Below are 20,097 nucleotides of genomic sequence, written 5' to 3'. Positions count from 1 at the left end.
TTTATGTATTCTATAAAAGTCCCCACATATATCATTTTATATTAGATGCCATGCCTTCTTTTAAAACATGGGCAGTGCCAACACTAAGAAATGCCTGTTAAATCACTATACCCCACATATATCATTTTATATTAGATGCCATGCCTTCTTTTAAAACATGGGCAGTGCCAACACTAAGAAATGCCTGTTAAATCACTATACCTGTCTAAAGCTTTAGCAAAGTATATAAATAACATCAGAAATACTCATTACAATGATTCACACCATGCATAATTCTAACTTTTCAGCTGCATGCTTCAGTTATATAGCTATTCATATTAATCATTCCTGTGCAGTGCTTATCCAAACCGCATTTCTTACAGGATTCTTTTTAGTACACCCCAATTTTCAGGAAATTGCACATGCCTGTAGAAGTCCATTCATTGCTGTTTGGGAACGGTTACCCTAACTGTATGACTACTCAGTTTATCAGCTGGGAGAAAGACAACTGTTAAACTGGATGAAGGTAGACAGTGATGCACTGAATTTTTATCTCTGTAACAGCATGGAGCTACAAACGCTTAAGCAATAGGTGCAGCTTTTGCTCCAGTATTACATTTGTGAGGCACAGCAAGCTATGCTGCACCAGAGCACTCGCTGCAGATGAAGGGTGTGCTGAGTTAATTTACAGCAAGCTAGCCACTGAGCACTCACTGCAGTATAACTCATGTTAATTTCCCCTGACAGGTAACTAATGTTCCAAGCTATTCCTAGTAGAATTGAGCACCAGTACAATGATCTTCACAGTCAGAGTTTAACACTAGAGCAAGAGCTGGCCCTGCTCTTTCATACGTACATTATGCTGTTCAGCAGGCTCTTCTGAAGGAAGAGATGTCAGCATTTGATCTCCCAGCAAGAGAAAATAAACTCATGAACAGTGCACAACACTTGGGCTTTCATTTGTTAAATGCACTGATCCTTGGAAGTACGACTGCATACTCACAATGTTATGCATCTCTTCAGTTCTTATTTTATTGCTATTTAGTGAAAGATCTGGAATCATGGAATCTGGTAAAAGAATAAAAGAAAGCATCGGTGCTTTTACACTCAGGTATTAGCCTCTCAACCTAATCTTTAAGACAATTCTCTATTTATAGGTTCCAGGCAACACCAAATCTTACTTAAGATGTTTTATCCTCAGAAAAGGAAGGGTCAAAGATTCAAAGTTCTCATTCTGGGAACTCCACTATGAAGTCCTCTTCAAAAGTATCCTTATAACACCAACTGCACCATTTCCAACCACTAGAGCATTTAATTTACATAACATACCATTTATTTATCCTAAGAAAGTAGAGAGCACATCAAAACATACTGCAGTAATAAATTCAGTTTTTTGTGGAACTCTCACCTTCTACACGGATACCTTTGCAGTCAAGCTTTACCAACACAACTGGGTCCATCCATGTATTGAAAAACAAGTCAAATACTTCTAACTAATCTTTCAAAATACAGCTTTGTTCCAAAGCAGATGCAAGAACTAAATGTAAGACTGTTACAAGAACTAGCATTGATACACAGACTGCTGCATTCATTGACAGCAGACACTCTTTCCTCAAAAAGCTTCAAGAGATTTATTTATATTTAGCTCAATAAAATTTACTTTTAAGGAGTCTTTTTGCTAAGCAAAACAGAAAAGTCATTAAAAAAAACAAAAGGGAAATCCAAGAGACATTCAACAAAGCAGCTCCACTGCTGCATAAACCAACACAGCATCCTCATGAAATTCCTGGCATTCAGAAACACGTTCAGAACTTTCTGCAGTTAGGCACTTCAGAACACTTGTAGCTAACGAGGCAGCTTGATTAGCACACTGCTCATTGATTTGAGCAACTGAAAGACAAGATGCATTTTCTAACCCGAGTTTTTCTCCAACAGCAGTAATCATGACTTGACGCCCCCTTTGTACAAGCGTACATAGATGAACAACTTAGCTTGTATTTTTGGCAGCGCTCAGCAGACTCTGACTGTACTCAGTATAAATCAAGGCAGTGCTTTAGAATCCCTGAAAAAGTTCCATTCTGAGTTGCTAAAGCAATCTGCATCACGTATGATAAACAAGTTGACTTATGGCAGTCTATTCTGTGCTTACAGTTGGCAGGAGGAATTCTTAACGTTCTCAACGGAAAATGGTCATTTCGTCATTTTGGCTTCAGCAAAAATACTAGAGCTCCACTAATTGCTTGATAGGCCAGCTTCAATTTCAAGCCACATTGGTTTGAAATTCATTTCTAGTAATCCATTTAAACAATGTTTTCATTCACTCTTCATAGTGTTGTGATAAATCAGTCAGCATTTTGCGAGGAAAAAAAGATGAAAGAGAAACTACTAACTGTGAAGGAATAAATGCAACTCAACACAGGATTGGGAATGCTGCAGCTTTGAATACATAATACTCCACGCACATTGATATTTGATACATCATTACTTAATAGTCATAACAAAATTATAACAGAATGAAGAGTTGTCACAACAGGTGCCTTTTCGAGGCCAAAAATTAACTTGTGAGCAGTCAGTTTATTTTTGCCACATTCAGTTTACGTTTCTGGAAATTAGTATGTTTTAGGTACATTTATTTTTCCATCGTTTCACAAACCACAGGCTGAATATTGGCAATTTGAAAGAGATATTCTATCAATTCTCAAGTGTGTGTCCCTATTGAGATGCAATTGTCCATGTATGGTACAGCTCACTTCTCCAAGTTTTTGTGAGCATTAATTATTTTCCGACGCAACTCCTTGTTCCTGGCCCTTTTTTCTTCATACTGGAAGACAGAGCAGGGAAATTATTAGATCAGCTATTCCCACCAAACTGATAAGTCAGATTTGAAACATGCAGAGCCTTTATTACTCAGGATCAGAAACAATATCTTTAATGTTAGATATGTAGTTCCTCATATCTATATACCCATTCATTTCCACTTTGAAATTAACATTTATTTTATTAAAACACAAGTTTCTAAGTTAGAGGTTATTAAGCTAAAGAATATTAGAACATCCTAATAAAGAAAGATTCCATTAATCTTGTGGAGGAAGTTAATTACATATCCATCTTAAGTTTGACAGCTACACTTCACACAAACTAGAAAAAAAGTTGCATTAATGCTATTCTAAAGCACTGATCGGGCTCTTTTCCTTTTAAAAGATGCAGACTAACATGTGTGCCTGCCTTCTGAAATATGAATTTGTCATCACAGGCTTGGTCTATTTTTGATCCCGGTCATTAATTATATGCACAGATAAAGCAATATACCAAGATGAAAGGAACAAAGGCAAATATGGGTTGAGTTAGGGTAATTTTTTGTACAGTTTAAAAAAATAAAAGAAATGGAACTCCATTGTGAACAACATCAAGAAAACATTCATGTGTGTATCTCAAATGTGAAGCCTATCTTTGAAATATGCTCCTGCATTAGCAGGAGTCTGAAGACTGAAGAATCTTTCATTAGAGCCAAAAATGAAACCTTCTTAATGGCTAAAAAGAAATGGAAAAAAAAAAGCTATACAGATTTGGTATATATGCCAGGAGATGCAAATAACTCTTGATGTTAGCTTAGAGCATGTATTTGTTAATTTTTTTTTTTAATAATTAATATGAAAGACTAAGGAAACCACAAATGCCTACATAATGTACTAGACTACTAAGCAGATGGATTTTGGAAAGAGTTTCCAGTGTTTCATTCATCATACTGACTGTTTTACAACTGAAAGAAAGGCATGAAACATCACTTAACATTAACAGAATGCTTAAATTTTTTTCCCCATGCCATGTTGCTAACATTTGTTTTTCCACCAATTCTCCTATGATATTATGTAGAACACAATGGACTTCTAGCAATTTCATCTGTGCCTATTTTGTATCTATTCTATACCTGTGAACAGCTTCTCACAGGACTTTTGAACAGAGACTTCATAGTAATAGAATAGCAGTGTAGCCAGATTTTCAGGTGAAGAAACATAGCCTTCAAGAAGTCATTACAGTGTAATAGCTTTAATGGAAGAAAGAAAAATAAGGTTATATGAAACTTGTTTTCCAAATGCCTGCTACAGTTTGGAGGGGAATGGTAATTTCATCTACTTGTGTCAAATAATTCCCACAGAGAAATAGAAGGAAGATGGGTAAAGAGGAACCCAAATTGTTCTGATCAGAAGCAACCTTTGAAGTGACAGTTCTTATTTGCAGTATTAAATGCAGGTTAAAAAACGTGTATTTTGTTAGTAAACCCCAATACAGTCCATGTTATTTGTTAAAGCCAGATACCCATCCAAACTGCACTATTTGTGATGATATATCTAAACCTTCCATCTCGTTTAAGAGATTCAAAAAGTAACTATTATTTAACAAAGTTTTGTGCAAGAAATAATCATTCAGAATTGTACTCTGCAATTATTTCAAGACTTTCAATCTGAAAAGAAAAAACACTGTAAAGTGTCAGCACATACATTTACATCTCCACAGGAAAATATTGCCTTTAACAGCACCCTCTGTGATTCCAGTTATTACTTTCAGGGCCAAATCTTGCCAAAAGTAGAGAGATGCACGTTCCTAGCTCAGATTGGTCTCAGCACCATTTCAATTTCAAGCTTCATTTATGCAATTTTCCTGCTAAATTTATCCCCCCAAAAACATATAAATGAGGTCCAAAGTGCCCAACCCAGAATGGGCTTACATATCAAAGTCTATTCACTGATTTATACTGCTTATAAAAGAACAACATTTTCTATCATACGGACTTTTTCCTTTTATTAGTTATTTAATGAGTTAAATTTATTTCTTACCTCTTTCTTTAAGCACTTCCGCATCTCACGGTCAATATCATTGCAATAGCCAAAAAACCTCAGAACATTGTGCTAGTAAATTAGGGAAAGGAAAAAGAACAACAATTCAAGAAATTCTTCCTCCAAACCCCTACATTTCTTAAAAGACACTTGCATTTTTCAATATATCCTAGCTTGTTTTTCCACTTCTTTTGTGGAAAATGATGCTTTAATTTTTTTTTACTGTATAGCTAGGAGTTAGAGCTACTTCTCATCTGAATAACCTCAATCTTAGCAGGATAAGGGGAAATGGTTTTAAGTTGAGGGAGGAAAGATTTAGGTTGGATGTCAGGGGGAAATTCTTTGCAGAGAGGGTGGTGAGGTGCTGGAACAGCTGCCCAGAGAGGCTGTGGATGCCCCGTCCCTGGAGGTGTGCAGGCCAGGTTGGATGGAGCCCTGGGCAGCCCAGTCTGGTATTAAATGGGGAGGTTGGTGGTCCTGCATGTGGCAGGGGGTTGGAGATTCATCATCCTTGAGGTCCCTTCCAACCCTGGCCATTCGGTGATTCTGTGCTCTTGCAGAAAGCTTATATTGTAAAATCAGACTGAAATACAATACCTACACTGAAGTAATCAAGTCTAGATGTAGAACATACACTTGGTTGATCAAGGACTCAGTTATAAAAGTTCCGTTTAGCACTAGCTTCACTAACACACAAATCTTTGTGTTCTGAACTCATTTGCAATTTAGAAAGATGTGGGAAGACCTACAGGCAAAGGACTTCATTATCCCAGCTATGCGAAAAATGTGAGGTGCTGTGGGTCCAGAAGATGCATCCACTGGACATAAACAACTGAAATGTTAGAACTAGCATGGGGGGGAGGTGGGGACGAGGGGAGTAAAGTTTCTCCAAACCTCAAGAATTCACTTTGTGACACAGCTCAGCTGTAGGCTAGATGCATCGCTAAGTGTTACCCAGTTTGCATCAGGGAAACCGATGCATATTTCCGTGGCTGATGAGCAGCTAGATGGATTCAGAGACACGCTGAACACTAGTAAGAGTTCAAGTAGTGGGCAAGGTAGATGTCAGCTAGCAGAACACGGCTGAACTTAGGAGTGTGCGTTAATAAATGTCTGTCATAGTCTTTAACTATGGCAGTGCTATAATTAACTTGTTTATATCTCTCTGCTTTATAAAGGGCATCAGATGACACTGAAGCAGTCGCATGGGATAAAGGGTTGCTTTACTGAAAGCTGAATCTGCTTTTAAAACATTTTTATTTTAGCTATGCAGATTTAACTTTTTATTCTATTCTTACACTATCGTGCCCGATTTCAAAGTGAGCGCTCCACATTCCAAGCTAACTCTACTCTTACTGATACAGTGAGTTGAATCCACATTTATTTAGCCAGACTCCTAAACTGTCAACTGTTTATAGCTCAGATTGAGGAAAAAGGAATCTGTCTTCCAAAAATAGTTATTATTCCCATTACAGCAATATGACTGTGAGACAATATGCATTTCTTTCAGCAGCTGTCTATAAAAATAAGGCATGTGCTTGGCCCAAGAGCAGAGTTGTTAAAAAAAATAAAATGACATCAAATAAGAATTAACCATAGATACTCTCCACCAGATATATGACTTAAAGTAACCCTTGGGATCTTGATCAGAAATGGACTGAATTTTGTGAAAACACAAACACAGGATACAGAATTCAAGATAAGGCTTTTTTGTCCTCAATGTTAATTTAAATTACACATGAAGGTTCTTTGGTCTTTTTACAAAACAGGAGATACTCACTAAATACTATAATTAAGATCACAAACTCTTCAGATTTTTTCTTTTTTTTAATTTCAGTACATCTACCTTAATTTTAAACAAAAATTATTGATCCTTTTAAACGAGCGTGAAAGTTTTCACTCTGTTCTGAGAAGCACAAATATGCACTCATAGATAAGCTTAAGACTGACAAAATTAATCCATCCTCACATAAAGGGACCAACTGCAAACCAGAATGAGAAAATAGAACCCCGTGCATGAATGTATTACTGCTGCTCCCAGAATCTTTGTAAGTCAAACAGGCAGCAGATCACTTTGAATCGCTGCTGTAGAAATCAAGTACAGCATTCAGTTCTTGTTCTCTGCTAAACTCAAGGTAGTCAGATAAGTTATAGTTCAGCTTGGTGATGTTCTGTTCTACATAAGAACTGCACGTCTTAGGTTTAAGGTACCTACACAGTGCATAGGAACAGAGAGACAACCGTATGAAAAACATCATGAATGCCACTGACCAATTCCAGTTTGCTTACGTTTCAAAACACTGTAGTACAAACTAACAGATGAAAATGTACTGAACAAGCCTGGTACAGTATACTTGTTAATACTAAAATTTAGTTATAAACTCTGCTTCCTGCATTGTTATCATTTTAAATTTATAAGAAATCAGGTACTACACAAGCTTTTTAAACATTAGTTCAGCTACTTTAAAACCAGACCTTCACAAAATTTTATGTCTCTTTCACACTAAGTATCTTCACTCATATTTCACATATTGTCTGCCTTGTTTTTATTTCTGTAAGCACTTTGGAAAAGAAAAATTCAGAATTCTTAAGAAAACAGTAAGGCTAAATATGTTTTGTCTTCCAATTTATGGATAATTGTGTTATCAAAAATTATAAACCACAGCTGAACACGGAGGTGAAAATACTGCAGATTGCATGAGATGGTATAAACCACTGAATTCTATTAAACATTCAAATATACTTTTGTCCCCGAGCAAACTAGAAAATTCAACTTGATACAGAAGTACATCTGTTCAGAACATCTATTTACATTAACTGAGAGAACTGGAAGAATAATTAACAGTAATGCACCAGTGCTGCAGATAACTTACATTTCAGGGGCTGACTCATTTATGTCCAGAAGTTTGCTATAGAACAAATTAAAAAACAACCTCTGAATGAATGAGATGAAGTTTCTGTAGCACAGCAATGAAGAGCCTTGAGTTCCCTGAAGATAATTAGGTATTTTACATGCCTTTGTACATGCCTACTAGGAATATTCAAATGTTAATTCACATTTAGCTCTCCAAGCATGGAGTGTAAGGCACACCAGCATACCTGCATATATAGATATATACACATTGTGCATCTGCACTGCAGGCAGCTGGTGTACAGCAGTGCTGTGAACATTCTGTGAGCAACACACACAGGCTAAAACATGCGAAAATTATTTCAATTTTCACTCAGCCCACCATTGTATAGCTCTAACACAAGACGTTTTAAGGTATATTTTATTCCCTACTGAAATCACTGGCAAAGTTCTACATGCAGTTGTCAGATACCTTTACCAGTGTAAACATACTAGCTCTGTTTCATGGCTGCTCTGCCTACTGGAGATTTTTCCATGATTGTATGATAATCTCACCAATTTTCTGCCACTCATTTCCCCAGCCCACCCACTCTTTCCTCTGCTCAGAACTCCTTACCTCCTTGTGGCACTTCTTGAGCAGACTGATAATGAGGTTACATTCTTCAGTGTGCAGGTGAGGAGACAGGTCTGGATGCATCTTACGTAGTGATGATTTTAGCAGAGAAAGAATCTGAGAAAATTTCCACCTGCCAACATTAAAATATGAATGTATAAATAAAAGTTCAAGTTGATCACTTAAGAAATTATCATATAGTGTCAGTGTTATAATAACAGTATTTTGAATCAAAATGCAACATAATACGTATAATTTATAATCTGCACTTAAGGTAATTGAACCAGTATGTGCCTCTTCCTTATCTGTAGAGCTCAAATATTAACTATGAGTTTAAATTATTTGTGATTATGGACATTAAGGATGCTTTTGAGATTTTCCTTTTAAGGGACAATAGGAGAATTAACCTTTCTTGAACTGCAGATTATCTTTTCATCCTCCTCTTTCAGTTTTCTTCATTCTAGCACATGTATTATATATTACAGCACATACAGAATCGTTTGGGTTAGAAGGGACCTTTAAGATCATCTAGTTCTAATCCATATCCAGTCGATATAGGATAGCTATGATATACATGTATTTATTCTACTGTATGTATTTTTCTTCTTTCTACTCTCTGCAAACAGGTGGGTAGGAACAGAAAGCACCCTGATATTTCATTACAACACTCTGAGGACTGGCATCTTTTTAGTTATCTATGTGCTTTGCTTTTCGAAAAAATCTCCATCCAAAGCTTTGATGATGCTTTACAAACCAGCTGTGTCCTCAAGAGTGCCAAGGAGAGTGGAACAGTAACCACTTACCTACACTTCTTTAATACAACTCAGTATGCTGCTAGCCTTTATTGCCACAAGGGTGCACTGCTAAATCATGTTTAACTGCATGTCAACCAGGACCCCCAGGTGCTCCCCTGTACAGCTCTATGGGGCACGAGCAAATTTCATTCTAGAAACATTTTTTTTTTAATGTAACGTCTCACTTAAAAAAAGAAAACATTTCCAGAAGCCTTTCTCCACATCTTTTTTGAAAAGGATGAAACTGTCATATAACAATGGCTGAAATAATATGACTTGATTGTTGTGGAAGATTATTGTACCAGAGAGGGAAGAAGAAAAGTCCAGTTCATACTAGGACAAATGGGCTCATCTCGACTAAATTCTCCTTGTATTAACCATGCTGTCAACAAGTTAAGTAGATGTCCTTCAGCTCGTTTACCTGGTATTTTATCATTGCCCTTCCTCCAAAAGAGAGCAGGTTCCTACCTGCAGTACATCAGGCAAAAATCTGTGCTCAGTAGCCATCGTTGTTTCAACACTCCACAGCTAAGCCATCTAAATTCTGGCTGGCAGTGGTCAGCAACTGCAAACTCCCAATATTCACTTGCAGCACTGGCAGCTCTCACCCTCTCTACTATTCCTACAATACTCAAGTAATATATTTGGCCTGAAGAGCTATCTAAGCTCATTTACCCTGTATTTCATATCACATATTCTGCTTAACAAGAACTACATTCCCACAAGCAAATGAAATTTTAGAATTCTAAACAAATTCACAAGCTCTCGGAGACCCATGAGTGTGCATTCTGCATGACTTTGCAAACACATCCAGTCATTTCTTTCAAGAACCTCCCCCACGGCAGCTGGAAGTATGTTACATTGTATGCACTTTTCACACAGAATTTGGAAACCACACTAGAGTCAGCATTCCCTGGACAGAGTGACCAGCTCTAGGACCACCTGAATTAATTTTCATAAACCAAGAACATTTAAATCTTGCAAGCTCAGTTACCTAAGAAGGTATTCACTTCACATAGGCTACAATGAATTAGCAAACATTCAAAAAAGAAAATGTTTTACTACAAAGTAGCAAACGGAGGCTCAACTGGAGCCTTTAGATACTTTTGAAGTTCATGACAGAATGGTGTTATCAGTGCTAAATCCCACATTTGTGTTTGGATGAGTCTGTCATCTATAAATGATCAGAGAAGGTTAAAATCATTTTGCCAGAGGGAGCTGATGGGTAGATGAAAGAGTTTCAAAGGGTAACAAAAGTATGGATGAAGAAGGACAGAATGGGCTATTGGTTTCCTCAGTTTCTTTTTAGTAGTGCTTTAACTTAAAATAAAGATAGCAAGTCACCATCTTGCTAGAATTTAAGTTAACGTGGACAGAGTTTTATGTAATAGCTCATAAGGACTCTGTGCATGAAAGAAATACTTATTAAAAAAAAAGGGGGGGGGGAGTTAAGAAAAAGCAATATAAACTGCCCTGAGGAAATATGAACAGAACTGCTGGATAAAGAACACCGAGTTAAACATGAAACCTGGGTAGAAGAAATAATAGCAGTACAGTAGAACATTAGGAAAACACTGGAATTATTTTAAGACAAAAATGGACTGTGGAATGCTAAGCCAACATTAAAAATTGGCAAATATTCAGAAAAGATGAACTTCTTGCACAAACATACCACTGAATTGTGCAAGAGCATTCAGCCCTTTCATATATTTTATAGGAGATACTGCAGCTTGCACAACTCTCCCTGCCTTGTTAAAGACTACAGCATACATATAGCTAAATGATTTAGGTGAAATGCTATAAGAACAAACTGCAAATTTCTATTAGCCTCTGAAGGCTGAAGACATGGAGAAAGAACGTCACTCTTTTCATGTACCTTTTAAATACAAGTATGAACAGCTGTCTCTAACCTAGCAAGCTACTTAGCACTTGGTCAATATATAAAATACCAATATGAAATACCAAATATTAATGTGCAAAAGGAAACTATCAGCACCATGGAATTCACAAGATAACCACAAGTACTGAGGCAGAAGACAGAAAACAAAAGGCTGTCCAAAAAGAGCAGGGCAAGCTCTTCATTCACATGCCTTTTAGGACAGCTGCTCTTTTCTATCTGCCAGCTTCTCCTCCTGACCTCCTTGTGACAGGTGAGAACATGGAGAACAAAGGGGTTTCATACATCCCCACTTCTTTCCCAAATGAAGCATAGGACCAGCACACCAGGAATACAGGGAAGTTTCTTTCTTCTTTTCACAGAATCTCCCATGAATAAGAACCAATCAGTTCCCTGACACAGATGGAGAAATAAGCTTGGTTGATTTTTCAGGCTCACCAATTAGCTTAACAGTTAGTATTTCCATATGGGGGAAAAAACTGTGAAATAAACGTTTAAACCAAGGCAACAGCTTTCCTCATTGATTTTTTCCATATTTCAGTAGAACCCATTGCAAGGCTTTTTTAAGCCAAGTTGCTCAAATGTTTTCCATTTCAAAAGTTGCTCGTATAAAAGACATTTCAGCACATCCACCATACCTGACCCCAACTATCTGAGCTCTCCCACATAAAAAGACCCTGCACTTCTTCACAAAACATATCAAAAAGCCCTTATAGAAAGAGACCGAGCTGAGAGCCACAGATCCATTTCCTTTGCAGACTAACTGTAGCGCTACCGTTGTAGAGCAGCTCCAGCCGTATAAGGATTCTCTTCTCGCAAGAGCAGCTTTTATTCACAGCTTACTTCTGTTCCAAAAAGGACGGACCCAGCCAGTCGGGACCGAACAGAGCAGCCCCAAGCCACAGCACCGGGACACCGGAAGTGCCCGGGCATACCCAGCCGGAAGTCTCCTCAGATAGAAGGGGCAGGGAAGAGGGGCGGGGCCTCTTGTGATTGGACGTCTCTTGCACCGGGCGGCGTCTGATTGGGTGCTTCGAAAGGCGGGAGGCGGTTGGCGCGGCGCGTTGCCGGGTTGGTGTTACGGTGGCAGTGGTGGCACCGCCTGAGGTGCGGCGGTGAGTGGGGCTCTGTGCTGTGAACGCGGGGATGTGGGCGAGATGACTTTCTGGTGTGTGGGACGAGGGCTGCGGGGTGTTAGCCCTTATTTCTTGAGGAACGCTCGGCGCTGTTGCTCTCAGCCCCTCGGTCGGTCACGGTCTCGGCTGCCTTCAGGAGCTGGGGCGGGGGCTCTTACTGCAGGAAGCACTGTAAGGTGCTGTCAGTGGTGGAACCTCCGCTAATGCCACGCTAGGGAATGATGACGCGTTCTGCCGGCTGTCCCTGGGGCGGCTTTCAGCACTTTTCTACAACGCAGGGAGCAGTTCACAGAATCACAGCATGGCCAGGGTTGGAAGGGGCCTCAAGGATCACGCATCTCCAACTCCCTGCCACGTGCAGGGACACCAACCTCCACATTTAATACTAGGCCAGGGCTAGATGGGCTGCCCAGTGCCCCATCCAATCTGGCCTTGAACACCTCCAGCTGGCCTATGTGCTGGTCTGACTTCTTTGACATCTCAACTTTCCAGGTGTCCTCACTATGGATGAGGTCATTGTCGAGTATATCCGAAGGACTGTGCTAAAAATCCCCCGCGATGAAATCATGGCAGTGCTGCAGAAGTGGGGCTTTCTCTCAGAGGCGCAGCTACAAACCATCAACTTCCGTCAGACCAAAGAGAGCATCTCTCACAGCGTCGCCCAGCTCTGCGAGGTAATCCTTTCCTCAGGACCTGCCTCTTGGTGACCCGCATGTTGGACTTCAGTGCCTAGTGACTGAAGCTGCCTGTCCTGGGATCTCTCATTTGCTGAATGGTGTGTGAGTGCTCAGGCACTGGAGCAGCCTCAGCAGTGGGCATAGTGCCAAGCTGTCAGAGTTCAAGAAGCATCTGGACATTGCTCTTGGACATATGGTCTCATTTTTGGGTGGTCTTGTGTGGAGCCAGGAGTTGGACTCGATGATCCTTATGGGTCCTCTTCCAGCTTGGGATATGCAATGATTGTGTTCTGTGTGTGATAGAGCCTCACGATGCACTGTCGTTTTTCCTTCCAGGAAAGTTCTGCAAACATAAAGCAAGCAGCCCTCCTAGACATCATCTGTAAGTAAAAATGAATGAAAATAACATCTAAATGTTTTGTTTTATTTTGTTTTTCTGAGTAACTTGGTAACTCCTTTAATTATCTAGCAGGCACCATAGTGATGCAGGGATGCACTTAATGTACAAAGATGACATTAATCCTATTGGATCTGACTAATTCTTTTTCTTTCCAAAACCTCTTCATCAACATGAGCTTGTTTGTTTCTTTAGAATTCTAAATAGCTGTCAACTTCTGTAAGTCACATCCAGAGTACAGTAATAAATGTAGAGAGAGATGTTCATCTCCAGTACACACTGAGCCCTGACATCTTGCTGCAGTGAGAAGTGCCATAGGGAAAAACTGCCTGCAAATACTCCAGGTGGAAATTTAGCTCTGATATTAATTCACAACATGATTATTACACCTCTCTGCTTGAATTTAGACTGACAGTTGTTTTAGCTGAAGTGTTTCTTTAAACACTGAACCTCAGAGATATTGTTATGAAGATTTTTTGTAATTTAATTAAGCAACTATATCTTCTAATAAAAACCGTTTTGCTTTTAGGTTTGCTGAATAAATTATATCACATTGTCAGAAGTAATCTCCTTTAAACAACTTGGTTATAAAAGTAGTGTAAAATGATTTTTTAATTACCTTTTGATAATATTCAATTGTTACTGAGCAATTCCTGTTTTCCCTAGACAACCACATCTATCCAAACAAAAGAGCGTGGAGTGTCTACCATATGAACAAAACAGGTAAAGTTCCTTTCCTTGCTGCAGTCTCTCTAGTATAACTCTCAGCAATTTACTGAGTGTGGATTAATCTTTAATTAGTTTTTTGAGTACTTTAGATTAACTCTTCTGGCAATTATTATAAACTAATAATTTCTAATCGCCTTTTCTATATAAATATATGCATAGCAATAATGAGACTCAAATTTAATATCCAACTTTCCTAAAAATGCTATGCAGTGTCAGCTTTTTTCTTCTTAGTATTGTTTCAGTGAAACTAAAGGCATCGCTGAACCAGTTCTTGGGGATTGAATTCAATAAATTCTTCATTTTCTTGTTTAACAGGGGAAGAAACAGACTTCTTTGACTTCAGAGATTTCAAAAAAAAATTTAGAAGACAAATTCAGTCAGCTTTGATAAATGTAAGAATGTCTGGATGTGTTGGGTTTGGGTGTCAATAGATTTTCCATACATTTGGCAAGATGTTTTTTTCTTACAATCTGCATCAAAACCAAAACAGATTTAACTTGGGAATGGTAAGAACTGTGTGAAAAATAGAAAAAGTAAAAATAAAAATTGAACTTTGTGCCCTTCGGAAGGGTAAAATGAAAGTCATATTAGAGCCCAGAACCTTCATTTTGTGAGGTGTTCATTTTCCTGTGGAAATTTGATTGATAATCCTTACCACACTAGTGGGATTTGGTACTTAAGTAAGCAGTATTGCATTTGTGAACAGAGGCTTATGGCATGTATTAATTTTTCCGGACGTGTGAATGTGTGTTTAAAGCAAAGCTTTTCTTTTTCTATTCAGGTCACCATCAGTTTTAGGGAATATGAGGATAATGCAATCTGGATTAGAATTGCCTGGGGAACACCTTATACAAAACCAAACCAGTACAAAACCAGTTATGTTGTGTACCACTCCCAGACTCCTTATGTCTTCATCTCTGCCTCCACCCTTAGGAGCAACTTACCTCTGCTGTGTCAGGTAGAAAACTAAACTGCATGGACCGTGACTCCACCACAGTCTTTTGGGTTTTTAATTCTCTTAGCTTTGAAGAGGAGATGTAAAGATGAGTCTCTTAAGGCAGTTTTCTAATTTAGCTTAGATTTTTTTTTCCCCTTAGACCTTGCTTATTTTTTATTTAAAATTAAAAAGCCCGGGGTGCAAAACCCAATCTTTGTGACCTTCAGAATGTCACATCACAAATAAATTCATTTTATTAGGATTTTTGCTGATCTCAAATTATTCTAATTCCTCACACAAATGTTAGGCAATATCAACTAAATTGTTTCAATTAAATAGAAGTTGAAGAACATTAAAACACTGTTAACTATTTCTCTGCAAAGAGTGGTCAGGCACTGGACTGGGCTGCCCAGGAGGTTGTGGAGTCACCGACCCTGGAGGTGTTCAGGGCACATTTGGACGTTGTGATGAGGGATATGGTTTAGTGTTCATGTTGCAGACTGTGGGCGATACCATGAAAACCCTGCTAGTTAAATAGCAGTTGCTTCTTGTGAAACAAAACATCTCAAAGTCTAGAAATACTACATGTTTTTCTATTGTACCCATGGTGATTATTAACACTCATACTAAAACAATTTCAATTTCTATTTCAAGGCAATGATTGTTGCTTCCAATTACCATGACATCCGTGAAATGGAGCTTCGAAGTCATTGTTTAAACTCCCTTAAAGATATTGTGTTTAAGAGGTACAGCCAGGTGAGCCACTTCACAAGTACATCTGAAGATGAGTCTTGCTTCTATTTCAGGCCTAGTTCTCACCCCCTAGCAATAGGAAATTCACCTCTTTCAGAGATTATCAAGTTACAGTGGTATGGAACCACTGAGTTGGATAGATTTGCTTAAGGTAACGTTACAGTAGTGATGTAATTACTTGATATGCCACCTAGTGTCTATTGTTATTCCTGGAAGTTTAAACTCAGTCTTTGCAGCTCTCCAATTCGCTCCTGGGACTTCTTTGCACTGTTTCTTAGAGTAATATTTGGGGAGGTATTAGAATGGATACTTAACTCTGTTCATCCACAGGCTGTATCATCTGTTTTCTCAGAATAAAGCTGGGTTTTGTAGTCTAGGAGTTATTGAAAGTGTGACCACTCACTTTCAGAACACAAAGTAACAAGAAATATAGAAAACTGTTTTCAGCTAAAGCCTCTAAAAGCAGAACTGTTTTTTTTTTCCTTTTTATTTTTTCCTCGTTTAGAACTTCCAAACCAACTATCCACTACAGGAAAGGAATGTACTCACAGAAAATGGTACGTGTATTTTTAAATTAAATACAAGTGTGAATGTCCCTACTTGGAAGATTTGTGCTTAAAAATGTGTATCTGTATATTTCTGCCTTATGAAATGAGATTCGTAATGAGAAATGCATGTGTTATATTGACATATTATCCACCCATGGATAATATTGATGTCACAAGGAGATATGAGCACTTCCTTATGATGTTCAATGCACTTGTGAAACGAAAAATAAGTAACGATCAGTGTCTCCTATCCTTCCAGCTTGTTTTCTCTCTTGGTAAGAACTGAAAATATATGTCATTCACCCAGTTAACTTATCAAACACAGATAGTGTTGAAACTTTAAAATTATTATTTCCAAATTTTTGGGGGGCATTCATCTGATCAACAAATGCAATATTTGTACTCGCTGAGAGTTGTCTTTTCTTCCCTCTTTATTTTTTTCTCCCTACCCTGCAGTGGATTTAAGGATAAATGATGAAAACAGAAGCGAGAAAGAAAGAATACACAGACTGAATCAGGAATGTTTTGGTGATGGTCCCCAACCCAAACTTGACTTTGCACAATATAAGGTAGAGAAAGCAACAAATTTTGTTTTGTTTTTCTATAATTTTAATAGAGCTACAGCTACATAAACTTGAAAATAAGAAGATGGTATTGTTTCAAACTTTAGAGAGGATGTTTTAAATGTCAGACTCGTTTTAAGAAGCCTGTTTGCATTGAGATCTGGTCAGGTACCAGATCTTATTTCAGTCCTTTGCCCTTATGAGCTCAGCGCATGGACTTAGTTTTGTAACAAAGCTAGGCATAAAACAGCATTGCTTTGAGGCATAAGAAATTAGGATTGCTTGAAGTACATATGAAGATTATGTCACATATAGCACAAGATTTTAATGATACACCATTATTTTTTTTCTAATGAGCAGATGTGTTGGGAATTCTGTGAGATAGCAATGATCTCCTGTGTAATTGACCTGGCTGCCTCTTCCACCAGAGAACTCTTTACCACATGGTGGCACCCTCTGATTTTAGTAACGAACGATTCCTCCTACTAGAATCATGCTAATGTTAAGGAATACAAAAGTTATTCTTCTCCTACCTTATAGTTTGCCTGTTCAGACCTAACTGATCATTTCAGAGATAACAGTAGACCCATAAACATATATTGTGCTGGAACTTGTAAAATACATTTTTATTACCAGATTGGCTACAGTGACTTTAGTACAACACTCAGTTTGAAGAAGGAACTCAAGTCATGCTTGTTTGAAAATATTCTAGCATTCAAAACAGTAGCCAGTTCCATTTTCAACTGTTATCAGTTAGAACATTTTTAGCTTGAATGTAAGTAGGTCATTGGGAGATTATCTTAAGTGAAATAATATCCATATGTGTGTATGCATATGTGTTTGTGTAAATGTCCATATATGCCAGTGTAGAGGGAGAAGCTGCAGTTCTGGGTCTAGGCTGTAATTCTGAAATGAAGTATCTAAATTCAAAGATTTCAGCTATTGTAGCTGAAATTTCTCCACTCCCAATGTTAGAAAATGTGTTTTTAAAATTCACCATATACTTACAAGTTGAGCTTTCCAGAATAATTTTCAGGTGGATGTCTACTTAGAGAGAAGTAAAGCTGAGGACAACAACTGGCTTTGAAGATTAAATGCAGCTATTACAACCAAACTGAAACATTACAACTGTAACTGTTCTCATTGTTCTACAGGCTATTTGGCATATGGCTGCACAGTTCTTCTAGGGTGTATCATGTCAGAGAAAATGCAATTTCTTTTCCAACCTAATGATTCTATGGTTATAAATATTAATGTGAATAATAGATACATAAAATGCATGCATTGTTCATAATGCTTGATAATTTTATCTTAACAGCTTGAGACGATGTTTAAAAGTAATCCTAAATGGGATGTTTTGGAGAAAAAAGAGCCATTCCGATGTTTGGTCAAGTTTTCTAGTCCACATCTTTTAGAATCACTGAGATCCTTGGCACCAGCAGGTAAGTAGTGCAACTCTGTAGAAAGAGAGGAAAAATCCACAGTTAAACATTTTAATCATTTTACATTCTGCTTGTAGATTGCATAGAAGAACCTGCACAGTTGGGAAATATATAGAAATAAATAGAATGAAATTGTTACCTCTAAAATTTAATGTGTAAATATATACCTGTTTATTTTCAATAGTAGGTATTCAAACTCTGTTTTCAATTTTGTGACAGTTGTGAAATGTGAATACTGCCTGAGTTAAGCTGTAATTACCTGTTTGTCTCTACAGGTTTGGCTGATGCCCCACTTTCACCACTACTTACATGCATTCCACAAAAAGCTAGAAATTACTTTAAAATTAGAGAGAAGAAGTCTTTACATCCAGGAAGCTTTGTAAGCCCTTAATTTAAATAGAAATGTTTTTATATCAAAATGTGTGATTCATTTATTACTGCTATTAATCCAATCACCTTTAAAACAGATTTTAAAAACAGCCTTATTCTCTGATAAACCCTTTTTTATTTCTGGCTTCGGGTTAGCCCTCGTAAACTAACAGGACACTGTTAGTGAATTTTAAACAGAAATCATGATTATTTAAAGTTTAAATGTGATGACCACTTTTATCTGTATTTGCTGTTAGATGCTAAAGCCTGGTGCAGACAGGTGAGACATGTTCTGTTCAGTTTACTGTCATAACTGTAGGTGTCCTTATTTCAGCTGCAGGACAGCAGTGAAACACAACACATGCCCATTCTGAGCGCGTGAATCGCCCCATTCAAATAAGTGGAACTACCACTCTGCTTCAGGTCGGGTGTGTTTTTGTCTTTGTAGATGCAGATTACATTTAAAGACTGTTGCAGGGTTTAGGGGAGAAGAGACTCTGAGAGGCATCTGTAAGAAACTTCCATGCAGCATTACCGGCTGTTCAGCTCCAGAGTTCTCACTCACCAATTGTGACAGCCAATAATAAATATTTTAAACTTTTAAAATTCTATCTCCTGATATTAGTATCCTATAAAATACCAGCTCACAGGAACACAGTGACGCCGGCAATGGTTTTCTTTGGAGGTAGTCTATGTTTTAGAATGTCTGTTTCATTCAACATGTGGTCTCTGCAGTCTTTGTACATTATCGTTTCTTGAGCTTAGGGACACAAAGATTGCAGAAGCAAGATATCAGCATCCACTCGTGCAAACAGCAGCTTTGCAGCGGTGTTCTCTAGGGTTGGTAAATAGCAATTGGTAATTATGTAAATATTTCTGTGTAACTGGCTGTATTATTATTTTAAGAGATTAATTTGCACTGAAGTGTCAAACAAATGCTTGTTTCTTAATTCTGCTACCTGGACGCATACTGTGTGTGTGCCTTCTGTATGATATGTTGGTAGGCAGTCCTTTGAAAAAGCTTCATGACAAAGTATTCATGACAAAGTTTGGAGAGGTTGTATGGGAATTAATTTTGTTTTCAAACTGTAAATAAATGTGTAAATTAAGACCTCTTATAGAAGTTTGTTTGGCCTTATTTTCTGAAGCATGACTTAGTGTATAGATTTATTTTTTCCAGCATCTCTATCTACCTTCATAAGAAGTTCATAAGAAGTTACTCAAGGACTGGCAGGGGAAATTCTTTACAGAGAGGGTGGTGAGGTGCTGGAACAGCTGCCCAGAGAGGCTGTGGATGCCCCGTCCCTGGAGGTGCGCAAGGCCAGGCTGGATGGGGCCCTGGGCAGCCTGGTCTGGTATTAAATGGGGAGGTTGGTGGTCCTGCATGTGGCAGGGGGTTGGAGATTCATCATCCTTGAGGTCCCTTCCAACCCTGTGATTCTGTGACTATCTGTTTAATGACAGATTTTTTTTTCAGTCCTTCCACCTGCGACTTCAGTGTCAGTGTTGCCAAGCACTGAGCTGGGGGTCTGAAACAAGCCCAGGTTTGGTGCAGATGCTGCAGTCTGTACACGTGA

The 20,097-nt window shown here is 38.2% G+C and overlaps 2 protein-coding genes across 4 annotated transcripts; one reads left to right on the top strand and one right to left on the bottom strand.

The window, feature by feature from the left end:
- Positions 1-1,289: 1,289 nt before the first annotated feature.
- Positions 1,290-11,916, bottom strand: CMC2 (C-X9-C motif containing 2). Of its 2 annotated transcripts, XM_052686456.1 has the most exons (5): positions 11,813-11,916; positions 8,282-8,411; positions 4,815-4,886; positions 3,908-4,024; positions 1,290-2,800 (listed from the first exon to the last, which is right to left on the bottom strand). In XM_052686456.1, the coding sequence occupies exons 2-5, from the start codon at positions 8,360-8,362 to the stop codon at positions 2,726-2,728; spliced, it is 345 nt and encodes a 114-aa protein (XP_052542416.1). In that variant the 5' UTR covers positions 8,363-8,411; positions 11,813-11,916; the 3' UTR covers positions 1,290-2,725. The 2 variants fall into 2 exon arrangements, with proteins under 2 accessions (XP_052542416.1, XP_052542417.1); XM_052686457.1 differs by lacking the exon at positions 3,908-4,024.
- An 82-nt stretch (positions 11,917-11,998) lies between these two features.
- On the top strand, positions 11,999-19,626 carry CENPN (centromere protein N). 2 transcript variants are annotated; one of them, XM_052686469.1, is made up of 11 exons: positions 11,999-12,084; positions 12,598-12,779; positions 13,119-13,164; positions 13,846-13,902; positions 14,224-14,300; positions 14,690-14,866; positions 15,500-15,601; positions 16,104-16,155; positions 16,603-16,715; positions 18,028-18,151; positions 18,427-19,626. In XM_052686469.1, the coding sequence occupies exons 2-11, from the start codon at positions 12,609-12,611 to the stop codon at positions 18,540-18,542; spliced, it is 1,035 nt and encodes a 344-aa protein (XP_052542429.1). In that variant the 5' UTR covers positions 11,999-12,084; positions 12,598-12,608; the 3' UTR covers positions 18,543-19,626. The 2 variants fall into 2 exon arrangements, with proteins under 2 accessions (XP_052542429.1, XP_052542430.1); XM_052686470.1 differs by having other exon boundaries at positions 12,011-12,076.
- The last annotated feature ends 471 nt before the right edge of the window (positions 19,627-20,097 follow it).

The sequence above is a fragment of the Tympanuchus pallidicinctus genome, unplaced genomic scaffold (genome assembly GCF_026119805.1).
Source record: "Tympanuchus pallidicinctus isolate F22 unplaced genomic scaffold, pur_lepc_1.0 scaffold22, whole genome shotgun sequence".
In the NCBI taxonomy this organism is placed as follows: Eukaryota; Metazoa; Chordata; class Aves; order Galliformes; family Phasianidae; genus Tympanuchus; species Tympanuchus pallidicinctus.
This window is presented reverse-complemented; position numbering and strand designations above follow the sequence as displayed.

Coding starts and splice junctions, on each gene's coding strand:
- CMC2 (XM_052686456.1), bottom strand. CDS start 8,362: ATGCATCCAGACCTGTCTCCTCACCTGCACACTGAAGAATGTAACCTC. Junction 4,025..4,814: donor GGAAGTGCTTAAAGAAAGAG/GTAAGAAATAAA, acceptor CTTCCATTAAAG/CTATTACACTGTAATGACTT. Junction 2,801..3,907: donor CTGTGAGAAGCTGTTCACAG/GTATAGAATAGA, acceptor TCTGTCTTCCAG/TATGAAGAAAAAAGGGCCAG.
- CENPN (XM_052686469.1), top strand. CDS start 12,609: ATGGATGAGGTCATTGTCGAGTATATCCGAAGGACTGTGCTAAAAATC. Junction 13,165..13,845: donor AGCCCTCCTAGACATCATCT/GTAAGTAAAAAT, acceptor TGTTTTCCCTAG/ACAACCACATCTATCCAAAC. Junction 16,716..18,027: donor TTGACTTTGCACAATATAAG/GTAGAGAAAGCA, acceptor TTATCTTAACAG/CTTGAGACGATGTTTAAAAG.